Source organism: Odocoileus virginianus, chromosome 8, assembly GCF_023699985.2.
Source record: "Odocoileus virginianus isolate 20LAN1187 ecotype Illinois chromosome 8, Ovbor_1.2, whole genome shotgun sequence".
Classification (NCBI taxonomy): Eukaryota; Metazoa; Chordata; class Mammalia; order Artiodactyla; family Cervidae; genus Odocoileus; species Odocoileus virginianus.
In genome coordinates this window covers 38,554,202-38,576,191 of record NC_069681.1, presented here as the reverse complement: position 1 = coordinate 38,576,191, position 21,990 = coordinate 38,554,202, and the positions used below count along the sequence as shown (strand labels likewise).

Here is a 21,990-nt window from a genome sequence, read left to right as displayed (position 1 = left end):
CTTAGAAGAGAACACAAGCAAAATGTTCTCTGACATAAATCTTACCAATGTTTTCTGAGGTCAGTCTCCCAAGGCAATAGAAATAAAAGTAATAATAAACAAATAGGACTAATCAATGTGACAAGTTTTTGTACACCAAAGAAAACCATAAAACAAAAAGACAACCTGTAGAATTGGAGAAAATATTTGCAAATGATGAGACCAACTAGGCTTAATTTCCAAAATATACAAACAGTTCATAAAACTCAACAACAAAAAAAACAAACAACCCAATCATAACTGGGGCAGGAGACCTAAACAGACATTTTTCCAAAGAAGATATACAGATGACCAACAGACACATAAAAAGATGCTCAACTTTGCTAATCATTAGAGAAATGCAAAGCAAAACTACAAACAGGTACCACCTCATGAGGGTCAGAATGGCCATCATTGAAAACTCTACAAATAACAAATGTAGAAGAAGGTGTGGAGAAGAGGGTATGGAGAAAAGGGTGTGAAGAAAAGGGAACCCTCCTATACTGTTGGTGGGAATGTATTAATAAGCTGATGTAACCACTATGAAAAACAGCATGGAGGTTTCAATCCCATTTCTGGTTATATATCTGGTGTGTGTGTTAGTCACTCAGTCGTGTCTGACTCTCTGCAATCCCATGGACTATAGCCCACCAAGCTCCTCCATCCATGGAACTCTCCAGCAAGAAAACTGGAGTGGGTTGCCATGCCCTTCTCCAGAGACAAAACTATTACTCAAAAAGACATGGAAACAACCTAAACGTTGACAGATGAATGGATACAGAAGAGGTGGTACATATATACAAGGGAATACTACTCAGCCATAAAAAAGAATAAAATGCTATTTGCAGCAACATGGATGGACCTAGAGATTGTCATACTAAGGAAAATAAATCAGACAGAGAAAGAGAAATACCCCATGATATCACTTATATGTGGAATATAAATATGACATATTTATATGTACATATAATCCAATCTCCAAAATACTCATTGAAATTTGTACTTGTTTAAGAAACAGAACAAAAGAAAATAGAATCAGAGCCCAGGAAGAGAAGATCAATTCAATGCTCCACCATCACAGCAACCACATACTGGGTCTACATGAAGCATCCTACATGTGCTGATATATATAGTCCTCAAAGCAGCTCGAAGAGTTGATACTGTTAACTGTCTTGCAAGGAAGAGAAAACTGAGGAGCACAGAGATGGAATTCTGTGCCCTGTGTTCTTTCCCACTATACTGTACTGCATCCGTGGTTAATCATTTATTAAGGGTTAAGTTCTGAGTTCCCCCACAGCATCAACACCCTGTAATTCTCAAAGCTCCACAGCTTCAAAGAAAGCCCTCAAAGACAATCACCTCTGAAAAAAAGATAGCTTTATTTTCTACAGCAAAATTCCATCTGTAAGACACTTAAAATTCATGTTTCCCTATAGGAACCTCTCAAGTGCTAAACATTTATCATTTTGTTATTAGTATTGTGTGGTTATCAGTGGGTGAAACTGTGGCATCTGAGGAAGTGTGAGTGCAGAAATCTGCCTGGGTAAGTTACTAAATCATAGGCTCAAAAAACAGATGAAAGAACAACAACAACAAAAAAAACCTGGTATCTGATGAAAATATCTGTTGAAAATACCTGCTGCTATGATCTATTGGGGGAAAAGGGATCAATCCTTTAATGCAATTTGAAAAAAAAAATATCAACATAAAAGCAATTGAACTTAGGTGCTTTATAAAAAGAATACATGAGAATGTTCTGATGTGCATACCTGAGATACAACTGATATTTTCTTCCTTAAATTGTGAAGTCCAATACTGGTTGTCAAAATTTTATCAATCGAAATTGTACCTTGGAAGTCTGAGAATCTGAAAAGGGCAGCAATGAGGGAACTTTTTCCAGCTCCTGTTTTTCCCACGATGCAAACCTGTAGAGATATCCAGGAAGGATTAAGAATTTACAATATGCAGCCAACCAAAGAGAAACCCTGGATATTGATGATGAATTTTAAAAGTTCTATATAGAGTAGTCTATAAGTTTGTTAAGCATGGCCCTGTTGACATTATGAGCCAAGTGATTCATTGTTGGGGGTCAGGAGATCTGTCCTGTGCATTGTAGGTAGTTTAGCAGTAGCCATGGACTCTATCCACTTAACACCAGACACAGCCTCCAAATTGTGATGACTAAAAACGGCTTATATTCACAAATGTCCCTGGTTGAGACTCCCTGGTCCTCAAAAGAGTTAAAAAAAAAAACAAAACCACCAGAATCAATCTACTGGCAGTGGAAAAGCCAGCAGTCTCCTAAGTGGTCCATAAGAAATTCACTTTTAAATTAACTTTATTCCTACTGTCTAGGTTTTTTGACCTTGAGAATTTACATGGATAGTTTTAGAGATGTCAACAAGTCAAGTCAGAAGTGTTATATACAAACAAGGACTTATTTTCTCAGGGACCTGTTATTTGAGAAGAATTATTCTTTGACAGAGAAACTAAATCATTTCTTGATATCAGATATATTAATTATATTATATCTTGAAAGGAAACATTGTAAAATTATAAAATGCAGGTCTCAGTGTCTTAAAAGACATTGGTCTGCGATGAACAACATTTGGGACCTTTCATTGGAACAGTTCAAAAGGCATTTTATAAACTACTTAATACAAATGTTTCTTAGAAAGATACATGCAGGTTTCAGTTTAGTTATTAAAAGCCAAGAAGAGAGAAATTAAGTACATTAAGAATAAGATTAAGGAATCAATATAATGCAGGTAAAACACTGGTCAGGAGTAAAACTATACTGTAAAAACTGGGTTTCAGATGTGTGCATATAAAGATGTACTATATAGAAATTGGCTTTTTTTTTTTTTAACCAATGAGCTTGCCCAGCTCCCTTGTTGAAGTTTCCAAGAGATGGTTTCATTTCTCTTTTGGAATTTGAAGCTGATGAGGGGTGTTAGACATCCTTTCAATCATTTGTAAATTCATTCAGTAAATTTTTAAAACCCATGGCTTTATACAGAGAAGAACTAAATCTTTCTGAACACGGTAATCAGAACCTGGGAGCTTTTCACATTTTCTCATTTAAATGTCTCCAGAGTTTCAAATGTCTGTCTGCAAACTCAATCATAGCATTTCAAAAAAGAATTTTTCTCTATAGAGATTAAATGTAAGAATAGTGAGTTTAGATGTTTTTATTATTTTGTAGCCATTTTGTACATTATGTTATACTCCAATTTATAAAACACAGGCCATTTTCTGTTTATGACCTCCAGGAAATTCCACGTACCATTTTCTACTGCCACTTGTTTCTCTGCACATTCACAAACCCAGGTTTTACAGCTCTGTTTTAAGCAACGTCAGTCTGATTCCAAAAAGTGGAATCCCTTTCCCAGGATGTCTTACTGGAGACACAACAGCTACAGGCTCCCTGCCTCCCACATCTGCCCACTCTAGTCCACGTACTCACTTCTCAGATTAAACTCCCAAAAGCTGTCTCCATGCCCATCACTGCACCCCAGGATGTCTCTTCTAAAGAACTGTTCCCACTGACGTCTCCATCCTTCATGTCCACAAGTTGGCTTCCCTGGGGTCACTAGGTAGTTGTGAGGGTTGGACACGTAACCATTATACACCTGGCGGTTCACTGCACAGAGAAGTGAACTAACAGGTGCCTAGTTCTTCATTTGTTGGATCAGGGCATCACATCTTTGCTCACGCTGGTCCCACTACCCAGAATGACTTCCATATGCATTTCTACCTGATGAAATCCTAACCACACATCACTAAGTCTGTCTCACATGCCTAATTTCCCAGGAATTCTCTCCTTATCCTCTCCTGTGAACTTCTCCCAATCCTAACAAATGCTATATCATCTTTGTCCAAACTTCTATAAAATTTGTGATCACTTATATCTTACAAAGCTAACCTAGTACTTTTCTTGTTTCATCAAGTGTACTAGATGTGTTGACAGCAGGATCTGTATTAGATTTGCCTTTGTGTTATTTATATTATCTGTGGTGTCCTGTGCAAAAGAGGCTTCCATGGGAGGGTGAGATTTTTAACTCAGACTGGAGAAATTTATGGAAAATTGATTGTCATATTGCTTATGTACATAAATAGACAAAGAGACAGGCATGGGAGATTAAGCTTACAGCTATAAATATAGTTGCAAATGGCCAATTCCTCAGTTTCAATCGGATAGACAAAATTTTACACAGTGTAAGTGGTTAAGGTCATTTTACATCCTATGAAAATGACAACTATCTTTGCTCAAGCATTGACTTATGTACTGGTCTCCATGCAGGGTGTTATGTGTCTTAACTTGTTTAAGTTGTTCAACAACCCTAAAGGTTAGGTCCTATCACTTGCATTTTGCAACAGAAAAGATTGAGGCTTATAAGAGGAATTAGTCTGCCTGAAATAAGAGAGCCCGTAAGTCACAGCATGAGACTCAAATCCATGCCTGTCAGGCTCTTTTCCATCTGCTGATGGCCTCTTTATCACCTGGATGGCCTGAACCTTTAGTATGTCCCTCTGTCTAAGTAGAACAGAGAAAGTGAAGAGGTGTAGCTGCAGTTAAAACAACTGGCTTCCCATATAGGTCCCATGGCTCGACAATTAAAGCATGGCATCAATATTGGGGAGTATAACATGGTGGGTGTGACAAGGGGCTGACATCACTGAGCAAAGAGGGTGCTTAAGGTAGGTGGGCTGGCTGTCAGCAGGAAGAACTGGCACCCACAGCTGGGCTGGAAGAGAAACCTGCAGCTAAGTGGGGTACATGGTTCCCCAAGAAATAGGCCAAACAGACCTTGTGCCCTGCTTGGGGCAGCAAGACTCATTTTTTATCTGATCCCATCAGATGGTGAAAGGATCTCACACTGTCTCTGACTCCAGGTTCAGGTAGGGCTGAGCCTATGGGAAATCCTTCCAGTCCCTGCAGGAGGCTTGTGTGGGAAAGGCAGCAGCAGGATGAAAACCGCCTGTGATGAAGACAGACTCCATGGAAAGATGCAAAGAAATGCAGTAGAATCACAGGGTATTAAATTATGATGCAAAGGTATGCTTTGCAGAATATAAAAGTAAATAAATCTGTAGAGTAAGTGACATAGAACCTTCTAGAGCCTCATGCTCAGTTACCACAGGGGTTTGGGTGATTCATGAGCTCAATTTCAAACTGTCAAAGGACATATCTTGGAAACCACAGGTTACCAGTCATCAAAAACTGCCTATGGGAGAGAAAGGACTTTATTGGAAGGTCTTGCTCAAATGCAATGCTGAGTCAAGAGGTCTGAGTGAACCTGAGACTCTGCATGTCTAAGAAGCTCCAGGAGACACAGGTGCTGCTGGCCCTGGCACTGCAGTCTGAGTCACAAGGAATGAGGAAGGAGGCAGGGGAAGGGGTACAATCTGGGAGTGAGGAGAGGGATTTCTGAGAAAATATCACGTAAAAAAGGAGAAAAGATAGGAAACATATTTTTGCACATTATAGCAAGGTCTAGTAAGCATCTGTAAAAATGAATTATCCAAGCAATAGCTCTGAGGGGAAAAAAAAAACCAAAACCCAAATCAATCTACCTCCAGCGATGGAAAATGCTCTAAAATGGCCCAGGACTCTCTAAAATGATCAAATCAATTACAAAATCATCTATGTGAGAAATGCAGCCCATGTTCAGAATCTTCCCAGGAAGGCTAGGGTGATATTTACCTCGTTTGGGGTCTTTACTTTTACTTGCTATTTCTTCCACGAATTAGAAACCAGCATAGCACCTTCTACACTTTCTTATTGACACTACCGTCCAGAAATCAGGACAGCAGAGGAGACAATGGAAAGAGAACAGAGCCCCACTTCTGCTGGGCGGGCTCACGCCCATATTCCTTCCAGCAGCCTCTCCCAATCAAATCTAACACCAAAGGGGTGACCCGGGGGTGACGGGGGTGGGACAGGTGAGCGGGAGAGGGAACATGGGATGTACACAGGTGGAGTGCAATGGTTTCATGAACACATTGCCTGGGTATAATCTCCAAACTCAGAAATGAAGCTACCGGTGATGCTCTGAGTAGACCAAGACACCATGAAAAGTCAAGCTATCACAGTTAATAGTTCAGTCTCCAAATCTAATTTTCCCTCAACTACTTCAGAATCTCAGGTTAACTCAAAGACTTTGGGGGTTTAAAATGGAAGAATAAAGGTATGTTTGTCCCTAAGGTGTACTATAGTTTCACACAATAATAATTAATATTTTTGGCATCTAGGGAAGTTTAAGATGAGTGTGAATGAACAGACTTCCCTGGTGGCTCAGATGGTAAAGTGTCTGCTGAATGAACAAAATTACATTTTAACGGGAAATCTGACAGACACATCACTGGACATGAGCTCCAGTGAATGTTTTCCCAGCACAGGAGTCCTCACATTCTTCCTGGCCTTCAGTTAAACTGGAAATAATGAGAGAGCTTCTGCCATATGATTTACTAAAACTGCTCCCTAGGTATCGTTTAGGCATCAAGGTGAAATTTTTTTTTCATATCACAAGTGTTGTTGTTGTTTAGTTGCTAAGTCATGGCCGATTCTTTTGCAACCCTATGGACTGTAACCTGCCAGGCTCCTCTGTCCATGTGATTTTCCAGGCAAGAATACTGGAATGAGTTGCCATTTCCGTCTCCAGGGGATCTTCCCAACCCAGGGACTGAACCCACATCTCCTGCTTGGCAGGTGGATTCTTTGCCACTGAACTACCACGGAAGCCCATGTCACAAGGGTATCACTCATTAAATTATAGCTATACTCTACTAGACGCATCTATGGTAGAAAGAGTTTTAAAGAACAGTTCTTAAAGTATTTAAGAACTGTGTTTATAAAGTATTTAAAACACAAGGTGATCAGTTTATGGAGTTGCCTTGTGTGTGTTTTGGCTACTGGTTGCTCACACCTGTGTTACTCACTCACTCTCCCAGCCAGCCTTCCCTCAGCACCCGCTCTGTGCCCTGCAGAATGCCACTTTCAGGGGAACAAAAATGAAAACAAGGTGCTCTCTGATCTTAAGAAGCCTCAGGGTTCTGTGTGACACAGATCAAAAATTACAAAGCATACCACGGGTGCTTTTAACTGTGATAAAATGTACCAATTTAACCATTTTTAAGTGGACAGTTTAATGTTAAGTACATTCACATTGTTGTACAACCAACCTCCAAATTGTTTTTGCCTTGTAAAACTATACCCATTAAAAAACATCTTCCCATTCTCCAGCAACCATCTTTCTACTTCCTGTCTTTATATATATATATATATATATATTTTTTTTTTACTCTAGGAACCTCATATAAGTGGAATCATATAGTATTTATTCTCTTTGTGTCAGGTTTATTTCACATATCATGATGTCTTCAGGGTTCATCCGTGGGTCTGAATTCTCTTCCTCTTTTAAAACTGAATAATATTGCCTTTTAAGGATGTAATACATTTTGTTTATCCACTCAGTTTCAACGTGGACACTTGGGTTGCTTCCAACTTTGGCAGTTATGAACACAAGTGTACCATACATACTGTCTTAAAGAATATATAAGATCCTGTGGAAGCATAGAGGGGTTTGAAGAGTCATGTGCATTAGAGTTGACTGTGAAAATGAGGATACATCCACCATCTAGATGATGGAGAAGTGTCCCTGGGTTCTAGGGCAACATTCACACTGGAAGCTGGGAGGACAAAGTGCTCTGGGAGAATGTTCACAAGACAGAGGATGAGATGGTTGGATGGCATAACTGACTCAGTGGACATGAGCTTGAGCAAACTCAGAGTGATAGTGAAGGACAGGGAAGCCCGGCCTGCTGCAGTCCCTGGGGTCACAAAGAGTCTGACACAACTTAGCGACTAAACAACAACAATACAAAGATCCAAGTGTAGGGGGTGTGTGTATGGACTCAAGGCTGGAGAGGTAGGTGGGGAAAGAGATTCCTATTGCCTTGTCTGTTATGGTTTACTCTTTTCTTAAAGAGTCAACCCGAGCCCCAGCTGAGGGTCCCAAGCCGAGTGTGAAAGGAACATCACCAGCAGACATGGACACTGGCAAGCCTACAAACCCTTCTGCCATCTCCCAAGTGGGTCTTCCCCTGCTCCTTTCATCAGCTTTGAGTAAGTCTCTGGACCCTGTGTCCAGCTAGGGGCTCTGGTTCCTTACCCTTGATGGACTCATGATTCTGGACTCTTCTCTGATGGCCCCAAGCTGGCCAAACAGTTCCTAACTGGAGTGGACCCAGGGGTGAACTATGGTTCCAGCATCATCTTACCCAGGCCAGTAAGGATCAGATCTGTGCTAAAGAAAAAAGTAGTCTGTGGGTGAGAGCAGGGGGATGACAGCTCAGTGTGGGTGAGTGGAGGACAAGTCTATGGGAAGGGCCAAGGGACAGAGGAGGAGGCTACAACTGAAAGGTTGGGAGGAAGAGAAGATTCCAGAAGTGCAAAGAAGAAAAGATGGAAAGGAAGGAGATATTGGAGAGTTAGGGACAGGGCGAAGGGGTTGACTTCAGAGACTCCACATGAATAATCAGGTGAAACATACAGTATCCCGGGTCAGGTTAAGTTCCAGCTCCAGGATCCAGGGCCCTCCAACCACCATGAGGGAGCTCACGACACAAAGAAGTGCTGGGATCCTCACTACACGGTGGTCAGTTTCCAAGAAAGTTTCACCCATGATGTCACTGATCTAATCTGCATCCAAGAGGAACAAAGAGTTCCCTGACACATGGACAAGGAAGTCAACAGCAGATGTGGTGCTAAATCTAGATTTTAAAAAGGTAAGTGGCATAAACAAACCTTTGTTTTTGGTTCAGTGCTTACTGTCAGGTCATTCAATACCAGAGGCCCGTCTGGGCTGTACTTGAAATTCACATTGTTAAAGGCAATCACCCCGTTGTCAGGCCAGTATGCTGGTGGACGGAAGTCAAGTTCCCAGGGTGCTTCTTTCTCCAGCTCTGTATATTCAATAACCCTTTCTGTTGACATCATCTGAAAGACACATGACATCACGTGGGTTAGGAACAGAGGGTCTGGTTTATGCATGTTCAGAGACTGTAAATGAGACATTTTGCTTTTTCATCTTGATATCTGCTTTTGTATGGTTAAGAATATCCCAGGTCTTATCATCCCCAAAGCACAGAAGTAGGAGTCTAAGGAAGACTTTGATGATATGTCATTTTCTTGTAACACTTTCACTTATAGCTACTTCCTTCAGTACAGTATTAAAACTAAAAACTTTAGAAAGATGGTAAGATTTTATTGATCTACCTTCACACCTGAACTGGCAAACAACAGTTTTGTCAAAGAAAAGAATAATTATGAACACCAATCAGTAATGTGTGGCTACAGAAGGGCCCTGTGTCATCACTGAGCAGAAATGGACAGTCATCAAGCCTCATTTTAATTATTAGTCATTTTTTACTCTATAAGAAGAGAGAAGTGGAAAGATTTCATTTTTATTGTTTTTCTCCCTTTAGAAGAAGGTGCAAATATTCAAAAGAGGACAAAATTTACATATTAATTAAGACCTACTAAACAACCACAATTCGACAAATTTGATAGCACATTTCGAGATGTAGCTTATCCTACAAGAAGGGACACCCACTAATTCAGGTGGTCAACAAGTATAAATGCTAAAATGAGAGACGGCTAGGAGATATGTTAATTAAACAACCAACCTCAAAATGTTAAATTTTACTTTTACCGAAAAAGAGAAATTACCCATTAAGGAACAAAAATAAACAAACCCCTAAGAAACTGACTTATATCCTCTTAGGATTTTAGAACTTCCTTCCTACAGTGACATTTATTATCTTTGAAGACATCTTGTGATGAATATAAACCTGCTGACATGATACACATAAGACTGAAAAAAAGATATATGCATTTTATTTAACATTAATTTGAATAGATGGAGGAAGGATCTCAAAACCCTTGTTACCACAATGTAAAAATAACAGCTTTACTACTTTATGCAAGAATTGCTTTTATGCCATTTAATGGCAAGGAGACTAGAAGAGGATAAGAACATAAAGATAAACATCACCATGTTTTCCACTTCAGTGCTTTGCCTGACACACCACTGGAACATCCTCATGAGTGTGAGGGCAAGAGAGAGTACCAGGCCAACCTGCCCAGGAGTCCAAGCTAAACAAGGAAGAAGGGGAATAAAGTCAGTCCCATTCTTTTTTAAATTTTATTTTATCAAAGTATAGTTGATTTATCTTTGCTGTACAGAAAAGTGATTCAGTTATATACACATTTTTCATATTCTTTTCCATTACAGTTTACCACAGGATATTGAATATAGCCCCTTGTGCTATACAATTAGACCTTATTGTATATCTATACTATAAGTAATAGTTGACATCCACTAATCCCAAGCTCCCAATCCATCCCTCCCCCATAGCAACCATAAGTCTGTCCTCTATGTCTGTGAGTCTGTTTCTGTTTCACAGGTAAGTTCACTTGAGTCTTATTTTAGATTCCACATATAAGTGATGGGCTTCCCTGGTGCCTCAGTGGTAAAGAATCCTCCTGCCTATACAAGAGACTTGGGTTCTATCCCTGGGTTGGGAAGATCCCCTGAGAAGGAAATGGCAACCCACTCCAGTATTCTTGCCTGGGAAATCCCATGGACAGATGAGTCTGATGGGCTACAGTCCATGGGTCACAGAAGAGTTGAACGTGACTGAGTGACTAAACAACCACCACCACATATAAGTGTTATCATGTGTTATTTCTATTTTACTTCACTTAGTATGACAATCTCTAGGTCCATCCATGTTACTGCAAATTGCATTACTTCATTCTTTTTTATGTCCATTGTATATATGTATCACATCTTTATCCATTTGTCTGTTGATGGACATTTACATGGCTTCCATGTCTTGGTTATTGTGAATAGTGCTCTTATGATGCAGCAGGGCGCATACATCTTTTTGAATAATAGTTTTGTCCAGGTATATACCCAGGAGTGGGATTGCTGGATCATATGGCAACTCTATTAGTTTTTTGAGGAAACTCCATACTGTTTTCCATATTGGCTGCACCAATTTACATTCCCATAAACAGTGTAGGAAGGCTTCCTTTTCCACACACCCTTTCCATCATTTGTTATCTGTAAGACTTCTTAACAATGGCCATTCTGACTGGTATGGCATGGGGTCTCATTATAGTTTTAATTTGCATTTCTCTGATAATTAGCAATGTTGAGCACACACACACACATTTGCCTATGCCTGTTGGCCATCAGTATGTTCTTTAGAAAATGTCAATTTAGGCCTTTTGCACATTTTTCAACTGGGCTTTTGTTGTTGTTGCTACTGAGTTGTATAAGGCGTTTGCCTATTTTGGAAGCTAAGCCCTTGTCGGTCACATCACTTGCATATATTTCCTCCCAGTCTGTAGGTTGTCCTTTTGTTTTGTTTATGGTTTCCTTTTTGGTGCAGAAGCTTGTAAGTTTGATGAGGTTCCACTTATTTTTATTTCTATTGCCTTGGGAGACTGACTTAAGAAAACATTGGTATGACTTACGTCATGGAATGTTTCACCTATGTTCTCTTCTAGGAGTTTTATAGTGTCATATCTTATGTTTAAGTCTTTAAGGCATTTTGAGTTTACTTTTGTGTATGGTGTGAGGGTGTGTTCTAACTTCATTGATTTACATGCAGCTGGCCAACTTTTCCAACACAGCTTGCAGAAGAGAGAAGTCAGTCTTGTTCTTAACTCCAAGCCTTCTGTCACTATACCCTTCTGTCACTATACTAGAAAACATCCTTTATAATATTTAAATCACCTGCATAAGTATTACTTATACTTTTACTATCCATTGATTGAGACCATACAATGTTTCCATATAATGGAAACAAACAAACCAGAAACTCCGCTATGAATCCAGAAAGACTATTAAATGAGTTTATTAATCCCAACAGGATTGAGGTACACTTGACAGCATTATACAAGTGAGAAATAATGTCATCACTCAAACTTTGGTCATTATGGTTTCAAGAACCATCATCTAATTTTACTTTCTACATCCAATGCAGCTATAGGCAGAAACCACAGAAAACAAGGCAATGGATTCAAAGAGTCACTGCTTGAAAATATAAAATACTACTCCCATTGTTCCTTTATTAAAGACTGTGATTAAGTGTTGTTGTTTAGTTGCTAAGTCATGTCCAACTCTTTGTGACCCCATGGACTGTAGCCTGCCAGGCTCCTCTGTTCATGGAATTTCCCAGGCAAGAATACCAGAATGGGTTGCCATTTCCTTCTCCAGGGGATCTTCCCAACTCAGAGATCAAACCTATGTCTCTTGCACTGACAGGCAGATTCTTTACCACTGAGTCACCTGGCAAGCCCCCAATTTTTTAATTTATTTTGGCTCTTCCAGGTCTAAGTTGCGACATGTGGAATCAGTGTTGTTAATATGGAATAATTACAGATGGTGAATTTATGCCACATATGTCAACATCTGTACATCTGGTATCCAAACAGTGGTGAAGATATTGTTCTTTCATATAAAGAATCTTTATCATCCCAGTGCACCAGGCACCTGCAAACCAAAAGATCAGAGAAGCCTTAAAGCTAAAACATAAAGCCCGAGGGTGGACAAAATGCTTAATTGTAAACTTGGCTCTCTCCTCCCAACTACAGAAGTCTGCTTGCTACAGCTATGTAGAACTTAACTCATCCAAAAAGAATAAAGGGGCTCATCAAGACTCAAATGACTCCTCTATATGGGTCAAACTGTGGAATCACATGTTGCAAATGCTTTAGTACAATTCATTAGAACCAAATGGTTTATGGTATTAGATAAAGTGGCAAGAGTTAAATTTAATAACTGTTAATACACCTAGAAATTATAATCATACCACAAATATGGTATACATATCTGTACTTACGTTCTTCCAGAATCAGGGCCCCAAAGGCAACAACGATGACCAAGAAGGCACAGACAATATCCAGCCACATGGCAAAACATTGGGACACGGTCAAAAGCATGAACCAGCTCTCTGGATTTATGAACCATAATAAGCATAATAAATAAGTGGAAAAAAAATGTTAGCTGCTTTGAATGAGTCAGTCAAGCTATAGAAGATTTTTACACAATGCAGTAGATCAGCCAAGTGACACACTCATATAACTTGAGATTCCAGAAAGCTAGGTTTTGACATCAGACAATATATAGGACACATACACAGGAATCAGTCCAGGTGTTTTATGGGAAGCATCCATTGAAAATGTGAACCTACAGGTTAGAAACAGAAATGTGATCCTAATAAAGAAGATGGAGAAATGGTGTCATTGGTGCATTTCTTGCTGCGCTGTCAGAGTGAGACTCATCCTCTCATAAAGTCAACCGTTCCCAGATCCTTGATAGAATGTGCAGCTCCTACACTGTTTCCAGCACTGTCTGCACTTACTAGACATGTTTACTCTGAGGAGCCAGTATCTAAATGGCCATGAGTTAACAGGATCTGCATGTGGCTTTCAAAGTGCCGTTTTATCTTCAAAATACAATAAAGATTGGAAAGATGAGTCTGAGTTTTACAGACTTAGAGCACATTCTGAAATTTCTACCCAGAAAAAAAAATTCACTGATATAAAGTATAATACACATCAAGTGGGTGGGAAATCAGGAAATTATTTTCCTCAATAACATCTGCTGCCCTGAATGTTCTAAAAAGAGAGTCAGTACACTACAGCAGGGGTGGGGGGCAGGGGAGGGTGGGGTGGCAAGAACAGCCCACCACTTGCTTTTATAAATAAAGTTTTATTGGAGCACCATCACAGCCATTTGCTGAGGTATTATCTTTGCCTACTTTGGTGCTACAATAGCAAAGTTGAGCAGTTGCAATATGGCACACAAAGCCTACCATGTTTACCATTTGGCTCTCCGAAAAAAATGTTTGTTGACTCCTGCCCTAAAGGGACAAAGCCATAGGACATGGTGACAGTTGGACAATACAGACCAGTTAGGAGAGAAGCGGGGTGTGACGGGGAGGGGGGAGCACAGAGGGGATGCTGAGAGGAGGGTGTGCAGGGAGGGAAGCTGAGGCTCACACAGAGAGAGGCGCTGGCCAGCAAGACCCCCTGAGAGGGGGGTCAGGACTCTGAAGGGAGCACATCCCATCCTTTGAAATCATTTCCAGAAACTTACAGACCTGAGTGCAAGTCCTGGCACGTCTCAAACAGTTTCTGAAACTTTTGTTCGGCTTTGTAGGCCCGGATGGTCCGGAGTCCTTGGAGAGAAGATGCTAAGTGGGAAAATACTGGGCTTTGTTCTGTGGAAGCAGAGACAAACAACATAGATAGTCAGGGAGACTGGATGTGAGGAAACCCACCACCTCCCATGTTCTTTGGTTGTGTGTCCTGCCAAAGGGCACATCCAGCACTTCCTGGAGGGCTGCCTGGGGGAGGAGGGATGATGACCTTTCTGGAGTGGATCTTCCACATGACCCTCAAGCTCCTGCTCACACCAACTTTCACTTTAACAACCTGGAAATGAAAGATTCTCTTTGAACCTATCTTTGACTAAATTAAAATTGTAGCTAGTTTTAGATAATTAAATTAGATTTTTCCACTTAGTAGATACAGACAACCATGGGAAACAGTATACTTCTCTTCTTGGTGTGGTTTCTAGAAAATTAAGTTTGCATTAATTTGCAGTCACTATCCATAGTTAAGGCTTCAGATACAAACATCTTTCCTTACTTTTTTACAATCATCCTCATTCCTTTTTTTAAATCTTCTCTCCTTATGATTTTATGTTAATAATGATTGACTATATCTGTGCATAACAATAAGATAAGCACTAGATAATTTCATCCTCTGAGATTACCTGTAGGATAGAATGAGTGATTGAAAGTCGTTCAGTCGTGTCTGACTCTTTGCAACCCTGTGGACTATACAATCCATAGAATTCTCTAGGCCAGAATACTGGGTGGGTAGCCTTTTCCTTCTCATGGGGATCTTCCTAACCCAGGGATCAAACCCAGGTATGATTAACTATAAATTGTGTTCCCCATCATTCTAAAACTAGGAATTTGAATGGAGTAATAGACTAAATGGGTACTGAATAGATCCCCTCCCTTCCTTTGTTCTCTCAAGGTGGTTATTTGCAGCATTCATTTATGTGAAAAGCCTTGGGGAAGGGGGCCACAGTGTGGCAACACCCCAAGTAATGGTGATGATAAAGAGCAAATCTGAAAATAACAGGGTTTATCTTTTCAAAACACTTAACAACTGCAACTTATTTGCCATCTTTGGAGTATGTGAATGTATTTTCCAAATGTATCACCTCTGACATTATGAATATATTTCCTGATGCCTCTTTTCCTTTTCCTAATCTTTTTCTTTCCTTGTCATTTCTAGTAACTCTGGGGGAAGAAAAATTCCCTATTTTCCTTCTACATTAATTGCAACATGACTAACATTTTATGTTTGGAAAAATGTTTACTGAGTGGCTGCTATGTCAGAGAGTGTGCCATGAGATAGACAGAAGCGGCCCCTGTCCTCATGGCGCTCACATTCTCTCTCCTTGTGCTGAAATGCAAAAGCTGTGGGTGACCCCCCACCAGCTTCACTTGCTTTAAGGGCCACACTGACTCACAAGGGCTATAATATGCAAATACCTAATGTTGATTTAGGGAGAAATTCCAGAAGATAGCGTCTGCAGGATGTCAGGGGTCTGGGTAATTACGGCATAAACGGAAGCCAGCCTGCACTGCCTTCCCCAGCCTGAGAGCCCCAGTACTCACTCGCACATTCCAGGCGTTTGACATCTCCTGATGTATTTAGGAAACAGAGCTGAAGCAGGAAGAAAACAATGCCAAGGAGAGCCAGGGGTATCGCAGTCCAAGGAATCATAGCCACCATCACAACTACCATGCCAATCACAAGTAGAAATGTCTGAAATAGTGAAGAAAGACATGGAGGCCTCCTTATGAAAGATTCTTTTCAAAGATAAACTTTAATAGATTGCTCTGTTAGGATTAAACTCCTTTCCTCGAAAGATGTGTTGGAATGGCAGGGAAAGCTTTCCTACCAAAGGAAAAAGAATTATAGGTGCTCATTACAATATTTATTACATGTGTCCAACACTATCATAAGAACTTCAAGGTATTAGCTCTTTTGATACACTCAGTAACCCTATGAGGCAGGCATCACTTTTTATTTTGGCCACGCCATGAATCTGGTGGGATCTCAGTTCCCTGACCAGGGATTGAACATGGGCCACAGGAGTGAAACAAATCAGTCCGAGCAATCCTCACTACTAGACACCAGAGAACTCCCCTAGGCAGTACTATCTTTAACAAATGAGAATATTTGAGACTCAGAGGGTAGTTGTTGAATCCCAAACTCTCAGGAGTCAGTAGGTGTTACTGATACTAAACAGATGAGCAAGAAGATATCACAGGAATCCAGAAACCTCAGCTGTACACACAGGGATAAGGAAGTGGTTAGTTACAAATTCTAAGCCCAGTAAATGGGGGAAAAATGGAAATGTCGACCTTTGGAAGTGAGAATTCCACTTTCTTGGTTTTCCATCCCTAGTTAATATTTACTGAGTGCTGACTGTGTACAGAGCTTCACATGTATGAACTCGCTAACCCTTACAATAGCCCTATCAAGTAATAGTGTTATCTCATTTTACAGACTGAGACACTGAGGCACAAGAAGAGGAAAAGCAACCTGATGGAGACTGGAGACTGCAAAGCCTAAGTCATGGAGCCTGAGAAGTCTTGCCTTGAGCCATTATGACATATTTAGGCTTGTTCCCAACATACAGCTAAGTAACATTATGCTAAGTATTTAAAACGTCCATTTCAAAGGTAAGTGATTATTACAATAGCAGATACCATTTACCAGGTGTTTGCATGTGCTAAGAGTTCCACAAACATTTCACTTAATTATCACCTCACCCCACAAGGTGATTTTATATTGGAAAATGATCTTGGTCCAAAAAGCAAGTAGACTAGAAACCAAGTCCTTGGCTGACTCAATGATTTAAGTATCTTTATCAAGAAAAGTATAATGTGATGGTGGAAAGCTTCAGGCAAGAATGCAATCAACACTTAGCATCTGCCTGTTATGAAAGTGGAGTGAATAGTGGAGATGTGCAGATTCACATCGCCTGGACCAAGGCCTCTGAAGGTTACAGACCTTAGTTGGATACAAATCCGTGATGGTTTGCACAAGGCCCAGAGGGCTATGGAAACACAGGGAAGAATATGTGAACACTTAGAGGATTCTAAGAAGACACTTCAGAAATGAATTTCACAGGCTGGTTTCTCTGTCAATATGAAGGCTTGCTTAAGCTTCTGATCTTTCTTATAAGATGCTTCCCTCTCTCTGGGCAATCTTATCACCTTCACAGATTTAACTACCACCTGCTCAGTGAAGAATACGCAGGTGCCCTGCTCATCCTAGACTCTTATTTCATTATCTGCAGTATGCCTTGAGGTCTTAAGCGCCAAGATAGTTGAATTAAAACTGACAGAGCTGGGATTGGAAATCAGCAAGACTAAAATTTTCTCTCATGACTGAGAATGTTTTATACTTGAAATCAGGTAGCATTTCTCCTTGTTCCTCTTAAAAAACATTCAAAAATATGTGATGAATTTGGTTTTATGAGGGCTAATTAACCATATGCTAAGCACACAGTGGGTCAGTCAGCTATGGAAACTCAACCTTGGCTTAGTTTGCAACAGCAAACAAAGAGAACTCTTCACAAAATTTTAATGTAATTAATAATCACTGTCAAAATAGGATACTGCTTTAGTGAGAAATTGCTTCTGGGGATAAATTATATACCTAAACTTATCAGGAAGCATTTAACAAGATGCTTCCTGTGTGCTATTTTGGATCTGTCAGGAACCCTCTGGCCCTTATTAATTCCTGAATATTCAGGAATTAAGAGGAGAGGCATGCCTTTCCCTGGGGCTGAGGAATCCAGGCATTTCTCATTATAGTGATAAGTACCCTCTTCCTTTTTATGAGCCCTACGGTAAAAGGTGATTGTTTGATAGGGATCTCTCTTTGATAGGGATCGTCTTATGTTTTGTAAATCTGGAATTTTAATCTTTATCTTTGCTGAGAATAACTACCTTGTAAGACAGTATATATGTGCACGCCATGTTGACTAAAACACATTTGCTCCATCAGAGCTTTGGTCCCCGTGTCTTTCTTTCTTTCTTTTTCTATCTCTCTCTCTCTCTCTATTTCTGGCTGATTCCCTGGAGCGTGGAAGTTGGCTGCGTAACCCAGGGAATGTTAGCCTCTTTACTTCTTTCACTCTCTCGTCGTCAACTCCGGACCACCAGGTTCCAGTCCATTAAAGGACCAACATAAACCCACATGACATATTTAGAAAATAAACTTGCAGAGGAGAAAACAATCAGATATCTGTGCAGTAAAAGCACTCTGCCTCCAAGTCTCAATTTAGTTCACATTAGTAAACAGGAGAAAACTTTGCCCACAGGCTATATGGTCTGCAGTCAGATAATCATTGCTGCATGTTTCCTATGTGCAACTTTTGATAAATGCATTTCATTTCCACAATTAATACTTGGAAACGAAAAAGTCCCCACAAGCTTAATCATTGAAAAGTAAAAAGAATTAAGCAACAGGAGAAACATCCCACATGAGCAACAGCACTGAATGAGATGAGAGCTGAAGTGACCCCAAATCATTCTTTAGAACCTCAAGTTCACAGACAAAACAAAGGCAGTGTAATCAGCTTTTGACAGGAAAGAGTTCTCTATAGGATGCACTCTTTGTCTTAATCTTAAACTGGATACCCCTATATTCTATGTATCTCTGGGCTTAGCACAACCTGCAGGTCTTTCAGTCATACAATGTGCTGTGCTTAGTCACTCAGTTGTGTCCAATTCTTTGTGACCCCATGGACTGTAGCCTACCAGGCTCCTTTGTCCATGAGGATTCTCAAGGCAAGACTACCAGAGGGGTTTGCCATTCCCTCCTCCAGGAGATCTTCCCAACTCATGGATCAAACCTAGGCCTGCTTTATTGCAGGTGGATTCTTTACCATCTGAGCCACCAGCGAAGCCCTGATCACACAATACCTTGCTTAATGTGTTGATTCTTTCCATGGATCACAGTGGAAATGAAGAATGATTAATTAAAGGATAACTTGATCTCTTCCCTAGCTTCCCCTTCACTAATTTGTGAACAAGATAGCATCTGAAGAAAGAGCATGAGAAGTCAACAAACCTGCACACAGTGAGGGACATTGATGACTCTGACCTCCATCTCCCTGATCACCTGTAATTACTTCCTTTTTTCCCTTTAAAAACTTTCATGGTTGAGCAGACTCTTCAGAGGTAGTTTTTGGGGGACACTGAGTCCACCATCTCCCCATCTCCCAATTGCTGGCATTCGGGTTAAAGGCAATTATTCTTCCTACTAACATTGATGAGTACTGATCTTGTAAGCAGTGAGCAGTGGGACCTGGTTTGATAACATCTGGATAGAAGATATTTCTGTAGGGTTGTTTGTTTGCTTAAATACCTTAAGTTACAGCACTCAACATGTGAAAAGTTACCTACAAAAACAAAATTTCTGAGATGACTTTGATTCCATGCTCAAATTATTGGCTTAGATGCACTTGCCTTTAAAGGCTTTGTATCTTCAACAACTCCTCTCTACTGTCCTGGTAAAGGTATTATTTTCACCGTATTATTACATATCTTTCTAAGTAATCACACCTGGCTTTATTCAAAACAAAACAAAAAAGTTGCAGTAAATATGTGTCCTTTGTGGTAATAGAATGCATAATTTAGCTCATCTAAGCTATCTCTTTATGAGAGGTGCTTGTTTCTGTTATGAAATGTGCTCACAGTAAAGGGAATCCACCCCAGACACCTGGAAGGCAGAGGGAGAACCACTTGCCCAGCATGTCGCTGCTTCAGACTGACCTTGACATGACTGTGTAGCCACTTCTGCCCCAGGAGTTAGTAATGTTAACTCAGCCTCCCAATCACAACCACGCCTTTCGCTCACAACCATGATCTTTACTGAAGGTAACAAGCACATTGCCAGGCTGAAGTCCACCCTTAGCCAGTGTGAAGAGGCCTTGAAAAACAGCACTTTACTATTCCCTGTGAGAGCTCTGACAGGACTGCTTTGTTACCTGAATTAAATCTTGAAATGTCAGGGGCAGTAAGTCATCCATACGCCCGATGTCTTTGCAGAAACGATTTAAAATTCTTCCTGAAAGAACAGGATATGAGAAATTACTCATTTCCCCAGTCACGTCCTTTAAGAGAAAGAATTCATGAACAAATCAAAACAATATTTTTAAAGTACATATACATATATATTTAATGTATCACAGAGTCATATGAAATATGCCAATGTCTGTGGTAAAGAAAGAGAAAATAGGATGATACCTAGAGAAATAAAAATACCAAATGACTGTCGGTGGGGAATTGAAATTGAGGCATTATTTTTTAAAAGAATTGGTGGGGGGACTCTCGTGGCAGTATCAAGAAAGGTTAGTGGATTTGAGAAAGTTTCCTCCTTTATGTCCATCCCACCTGAGATACCTACCAAGTGACAAACTGGTAAACAACTACAAAATACTTCAGTTAATCCCAATTGTTACACTAATTTTGCTGATACTTTTTAAATAAATATAGTTACAAACTCTCCAATATTTTTTTCCTTAAAAAAGTTTATAGCACCTTACATTTTGAAAAATTATGGATTCCTGCCATTTCCAAGTTGTGAGCTTACTACAGGGGTAATAAATTGTTATTTTTAGAGGTACAGCAGGTGGGACAAACACAGACTCATGCTTAAGCATCCAAGAAGACCAGAAGGATATAGGCAGGAAAACAGAAATATTTATTTTATTTTATTTTTTTAGGAAAACAAATATTTCTTAATGACTAAAAGATAACTTATCATCAATGATTTTATTTCCCTTCTCAGAATCCATGAAAACAATATATCCTAAAGACTGCAGGTTTGGAAGATTGTCACTGAGCAGGATCTCTGATAAAAGCCATGGAGCATGTCCACTGGAAAATGCCCATATGCATTGTTTTATGATTTGGGGGGATTCTTAAACCATGAACCACAAGAACTGGGGTGGCCATGAGAGATGTGGACCAGGAGAGAAATGCTGATTCTGGGGGAACAGGACACCACCTGTCACTTGACTCCTCCTGTCACAGGAATGCACTCCTAAAAAGTACATGCACTTTGTCTCCAAGAGGGGTATTTTTCCTGGCGCAGTGCACCTCAAATGCCCTTCAGGGCAAAATGCAGTCTGTAGCTCCTATCTTTGGGAGAATTATAACTGTGAAAATTTGAAACCTCTGTCATGCAGCAGATCTCTGAAATATTAGATGGTATATGGAAACTACTATCACAAAAATCCTCTGATGTTTTACAAACTATTTTTGATTTTCTTTTACATTAAATATTTATAAGCGAGTTCTACAGGATGACAGAATCATTGCATTTCATAGCTTCAGGCCTTTCAGACATGACTGAGGCTGAATGCAAGACTCAGGATGAATAGATGCTCCCTGCCTAACACACACAGCTACCTGACAGTCAGGTGTTCATTGAGTAAGTGCTGTCTTCACTCAGGTCTGTCTACCCAAAACTACGCATTTCTTCACCTTCCTCAATGCCATTATATATCCCAAGTGGTAAGTTATGACATTTACATGGTTAGTTTACTAATGCTAGTTGGGCAGTATTTATAGGAGAGTTGTATTTATTCTGTTGCATTTGTTATACTTTTAACAGCTTTAAAAATATAATCTATAGTTTATAAGAACTGACCAGGAATCTCATTTTTATTCCAGGTTGCTTTAACCATATTTTGCATAATAGGAAGTTCTGAAGTATCAGATTGTCCGAGTGTTAGAAATGCAGAAAGACTGCCTGGATTTAACCCGGCTGAACAAGTCACAGAA

The 21,990-nt window shown here is 40.0% G+C and overlaps 1 protein-coding gene across 1 annotated transcript in view; it reads right to left on the bottom strand.

Moving 5' to 3' along the window:
- Positions 1–21,990, bottom strand: part of LOC110127202 (ATP-binding cassette sub-family C member 4-like) — a 107,697-nt gene that overhangs the window by 16,097 nt on the left and 69,610 nt on the right. The window contains exons 21-27 of the mRNA XM_070471120.1: positions 20,190–20,269; positions 15,796–15,946; positions 14,200–14,319; positions 12,937–13,047; positions 10,077–10,177; positions 8,828–9,019; positions 1,788–1,943 (exon numbers count right to left, since the gene is read on the bottom strand). Coding sequence (XP_070327221.1) covers positions 1,788–1,943; positions 8,828–9,019; positions 10,077–10,177; positions 12,937–13,047; positions 14,200–14,319; positions 15,796–15,946; positions 20,190–20,269 — 911 coding nt within the window. The remainder of the gene's footprint in view (positions 1–1,787; positions 1,944–8,827; positions 9,020–10,076; positions 10,178–12,936; positions 13,048–14,199; positions 14,320–15,795; positions 15,947–20,189; positions 20,270–21,990) is intronic.